At 33.8% G+C, this 5,379-nt stretch overlaps 2 protein-coding genes across 2 annotated transcripts; both read right to left on the bottom strand.

Annotated features, from left to right (window-relative positions):
• Positions 1-39: 39 nt before the first annotated feature.
• On the bottom strand, positions 40-1,773 carry ENU1_039740 (leucine rich repeat protein, BspA family protein; the record flags this gene model as incomplete). Its single annotated transcript, XM_008857520.1, has 1 exon — positions 40-1,773. The coding sequence occupies one exon, from the start codon at positions 1,771-1,773 to the stop codon at positions 40-42; it is 1,734 nt and encodes a 577-aa protein (XP_008855742.1).
• Positions 1,774-1,869: 96 nt separating this feature from the next.
• Positions 1,870-5,358, bottom strand: ENU1_039730 (pyruvate:ferredoxin (flavodoxin) oxidoreductase; the record flags this gene model as incomplete). The annotated part of the gene is made up of 1 exon (XM_008857519.1): positions 1,870-5,358. The coding sequence occupies one exon, from the start codon at positions 5,356-5,358 to the stop codon at positions 1,870-1,872; it is 3,489 nt and encodes a 1,162-aa protein (XP_008855741.1).
• Between the last annotated feature and the right edge of the window lie 21 nt (positions 5,359-5,379).

Raw genomic sequence — 5,379 nt, 5'->3', positions numbered from 1 at the left:
AAAAAAAACATAACAAATTGTGAAAGAAATATTTTATGATTAGAGATTAAGTTGTGAGGAATATGGTGTGTTAAAAAAAGAATGTTGATTAGCAAAGCACAGATCAGTTCTTCCAGTAACTTTCTTTAATTGGACACAATTTGCAAATGAATCCTGCCCAATATATGTTAGTGAAGTTGGAAGATGAATTTCTTCTAGTCCTAAGCAAAACAAGAAACAACAATCTTCTAGTCTTTCCAATGAGTTATAAAACAAGACATTCTCCAAGAAAATGCAATTTTCAAAACAATGAGCACCAATACAAAGTAAATTTTTTGGTATTTGTATTTGAGTAAGATGTTTACAGTCTTTGAAGCAGTATAGTCCAAATCTTGTTATTGTGGATGGTATTTCAATATTAATGAGACTTTCACAACCATAGAAACAATAATTTGGGAGTTGTATCAATGAAGATGGTAGTCGAAGTGATTTAAGTTGCGAACAATTTTTAAATGTCTCTTCTCCAAGAGAAGTGATGCTTTGAGGAAGAATGACTTCTTTGAGACTAAGACAGCCATTAAAAGATCCTGATAAATTTTTGATTGAAGATGGTAAATGGACATTTGTTAGAGAAGTACAAAAAGCAAATGAAGAAGAAAGGAAGAATAGTGATGAAGGTAAAACAACAGACTGGAGTGGAGTATTTGAGAAAGCATTTTGTCCCAGATGAGATAAACAAGTAAAATTCAAATGAAGGAATGAAATGTCTTTACAACCAAAGCAACAGCAATCTCCAATGTATATCAGATGATCAAAGAAATGGGAAGTTAAATGAAGTGATTTACAATTATAGAAACATTTATTTCCAATTTTTGATAATTTTGAAGAAGCACGAATTGACTGTAAATTCTCACAAGATTCAAACATTGATTCTTCCAATTCTGTTATAGAGTCAGGAAGAGATACATTGAGTAATTGATCATTTTTATTAAAACATTTTGTCCCCATAGAAGAAATGGACTCTGGAATGATGAGTGATGTTAAGGAACATTTGTGATAACAACCAACTCCAAGTTTAACTATTGTTGAAGGTAAAGAGAGGAGTTTGAAGCCACAACCAAGAAAAGCATAGTCATCAATTTGGTTTAAATGTGGAGGATATTTTATTTCAGTTAAAGAAGAACAATTAAAGAATGTATTTTCGTTAATAGAATAAAGAAGTTGAGGTAAATGAATTGACTTTAAACAAGAACAAGAATCAAAAGCACCTATTCCAATTCGAGTGAGATTTGAAGAAAGAGTAATAGAAGAGAGTGAATGACAATTATAAAAACATTCATTACCTATTTCAACAATATGATTTGGAATACAGAAAGTTTTCATTCGTGAAGAACTAAAAAGATAATCATCAAATCTGGTAACAATTGTTGGAATGTTAATACCATAGAGGATATAATCCTCTTTAGAATATGAGACTTTTCTAAATTCGACTGGTTTTGATTGTTGTTTAACAATTACACAGTATTGTGAATAACTAATTTGATAATGAACATGATATTTTGTAATTTGATCTGAATCAAGCCAGGGGTTATCTTGAGAATAGACCCAGAATGTCTGGAGATGAGAGAAGAAAGGAAATGTATGAAAGTCAAGAGGAACTGGATTGAAGTGCAGTTTAGAAAAAGTTTCTTTGAATTTAGAATTGACCATAACAAGATGGACAATGTCTTTAACAGAATGAAAGTAATTACAACAAATAAGTAATGAATAACTATCCAATCTAACAACAACCATTAAATGAAAGAAAGAAAAAAGTAAATAAAATAAGAAGATTCAATAAAAAGAAATGAAAAAACAATTAAAATAGGAAAAAGAAGAAATTAACTTATTTTAAGCTTGTTTAGAAACAACCTTAAGATGGGCAAGTTTCTTATCAATATTGGCTTTCAATTGGGCATGAAGCTTATCAGCAGTTTCCTTATCCTTTCTTCCAAGAAGTGCAAATCTGTTTTCACGTGCAAGGAAGGCTTCGAGATCACCTTTAACTTCACTACAATCAAGTTGTAATCCTGGTTTTCCTTGTTCAACTAATCTTGGATCATATCTATACAATGACCAGTATCCACTGTTAACTGCCATTTTAGCTTCTTCAATTGATTTTTGTAATGGGACTCCTTGTTCTTTACATGGGCAATAAGCAATAATAAGAGAAACTCCATTGTATGATTCAGCTTCCTTGAATGCTTTGAATGCTTGAGCTGGATTAGCTCCAAGTGCAATTGATGCTACATAAACATCACCATATGCCATAGCAATAGCTCCAAGATCTTTCTTTGGTCTCTTACATCCTGAGGATGCAAATTTAACTACAGCTCCAAGGTTGGTAGCCTTTGATTTTTGTCCTCCAGTATTTGAATACATTTCAGTATCAAGAACAAGAATATTAACATTATGTCCTGATGCAAGAACATGATCAACTCCATTGTATCCAATATCATAAGCCCATCCATCTCCTCCAACAATCCAGTGAGAAATCTTAACAAACATATCACTATTTTGTTCAATAAGTCCAAGTACTTCGGATTTATCTTTTTCTGCGGCTAATAATGGTTTGACTGCTGCATAAATCTTTTCTGATTCATTGGCATCTTCTTTCTTAGCAATCCATTCTTCAAGAAGAGTCTTGAGTTCATTACTTAATTTTCCTTCAGCAATAGCTTCTTTACAAATTTGTTCAAGATAAAGTCTTCTTTGTTCATTAGCTTTGAACATACCAAATCCATATTCGGCATTATCTTCGAATAATGAGTTACCCCAAGCTGGTCCTCTTCCTTCTCCATCAACAGTGTATGGGTTGGTTCCCCATGTAGCTCCCCAAATTGATGAACATCCAGTAGCATTAGCAATAATTGTTCTTTCTCCATATAATTGTGTAATTAATTTAACAAGTGCGGTTTCATTACATCCTTCACATGCTCCTGAGAATTCAAGATATGGTTGATGAATCATAGTTGTCTTAATGTTAGATCTATCTGAAAGTGAATTCTTTGGTGAAAGAGTCATAGCAAATTCCCAATTCTTTGATTCAACTTCTGAAACTTGTTCAAATGGTGTCATGCTCAAACATTTAACTGGGCATGCAGTAGTACATACTTCACATCCTGTACAATCCATAGCTGAGACTTGAATTCTGAATTTATATCCGGCTTGTTGTGCTTTTCCGTCAATTTGGACAAATTCAGCTGGTGCTTTAGCTGATTCTTCTGGTGTTAAATAGAAGCATCTAATAGCAGCATGTGGACAATAAAGTGAACACATGTTACATTGGACACATTTTGATGCTTCCCAGGTTGGAATCTTAGTAGCAATTCCTCTCTTTTCATATTTGGTTGTTCCCATTGGCATAAATCCATCAGCTGCAAATTTAGAGACTGGAAGTTCATTTCCTTTCATTGCAAGTTGTGGCATAAGGACATCAGTAACAAATTCTGGTGCTTCAATCTTAGTAACAGCTTCTAATGGTGCATTAGCCCATTCAGCTGGAACTTTAACTTCAACAAGTCCATCAAGTGCCTTATCAATAGCATCATGATTCATTTTAACAATAGCTGGTCCTTTAGCTCCATAAGTCTTTTGGACTGCTTCTTTAAGAAGAACAATAGCTTTTTCAAATGGAATAACATTTGCAAGTTTGAAGAAAACAGTTTGCATAATCATGTTAATTCTTCTTCCAAGTTTAACTTCTTGTCCAATCTTAATAGCATCAATAGTATAGAATTTAATTTGTTTCTCAGCAATAACTCTCTTAAGTGATCCTGGAAGTTGTGCTTCTAATTCAGCTCCTGTCCATGGGCAATTAAGAACAAAGACTGAATTTGGTTTAGCTGCATCAAGTAATTTATATTTCTTAACATAATTAGGGAAATGACATGCTGTATAATCAGCATTTTGAATAAGATATTGGGATTTAATTGGTTTTTGTCCAAATCTAAGATGTGATACTGTAACTCCTCCTGATTTATGGGCATCATATGAGAAGTATCCTTGTACATACATATCAGTATTTTGTCCAATAATTCTAATAGCATCATGATTAGCTCCAACAGTTCCATCAGATCCAAGTCCCCAGAACATGCATTGGGTAGTTCCTTCTGGAATTGGGTTGAAGTTTTCTCCAATTGGAAGTGACATATGTGTAACATCATCTTCAATACCAACAGTAAAGTGATTCTTTGGTTCTTCATTCTTAAGATTATCAAAGACAGCTTTAGCCATAGCTGGTGTGAATTCTTTTGATCCAAGTCCATATCTTCCTCCAACACATTTAATGTGTTTACCTGCATCAAGAAGTGTAGTTGCAACATCAAGATATAATGGTTCTCCAAATGATCCGGCTTCTTTAGTTCTATCAAGTACTGAAATCTTAGTAACAGTCTTTGGAAGTTGTTCAAGGAAGTGTTTAGCACTCCATGGTCTGTACAAATGAACTGAAAGAACTCCAACTTTTTCTCCACTCTTCATAAGATAATCAACACATTCTTCAAGAACTGGTACAGCTGCTCCCATAACAACAACTACTCTTTCGGCATCAGCAGCTCCATAATATTCAAAGATCTTATAATGTCTTCCTGTTAATTCTCCAACTTTATCCATGTATTTTTGTACAATTTCTGGTACTTTAAGATAATCTGCATTTGATTTTTCAACTGCTTGGAAGAATACATCTGGTCCTTGTGATGTTCCTCTTTGGCTTGGGTGAGTTGGATTAAGTCCTCTCTTATGTGCTCTATCAACATATTTCATATCAACAAGACTCTTAATTTGGTCATATGTTAATTGGTGAATCTTTTGAATTTCATGTGATGTTCTGAATCCATCGAAGAAATGCATAAATGGAAGAGATGCTTCAAGTGTTGAAAGATGGGCAACAATAGCAAGATCATGACATTGTTGTACATTGTGTGATGATAATAAACAGAATCCAGTTGATCTACATGCCATAACATCTGAATGATCTCCGAAAATTGAAAGTGCTTGTCCTGCAAGTGCTCTTGCAGTTACATGGAATACACATGGAAGGTGTTCTCCTGCAATTTTAATCATATTTGGAATCATTAACATAAGTCCTTGTGAACAGGTATATGTAGATACAAGTGATCCAGCTGCACATCCTCCATGGACTGCTCCTGATGCTCCAGCTTCACTTTCCATTTCATAGACATCAACTACTTGTCCAAAAACATTCTTTCTTCCTTGTGATGACCATACATCAGCATTTTCTGCCATTGGTGATGATGGTGTAATTGGGAAAATAAATGATACATCACTAAGTGCATATGATACATAAGCAGCAGCTTGATTTCCGTCAACAGATTGCATTATTATGAATGATCTTTTTTT

Source organism: Entamoeba nuttalli (genome assembly GCF_000257125.1).
Source record: "Entamoeba nuttalli P19 unplaced genomic scaffold asmbl_2745, whole genome shotgun sequence".
NCBI classification, from domain to species: Eukaryota; Evosea; order Mastigamoebida; family Endamoebidae; genus Entamoeba; species Entamoeba nuttalli.
This window is presented reverse-complemented; position numbering and strand designations above follow the sequence as displayed.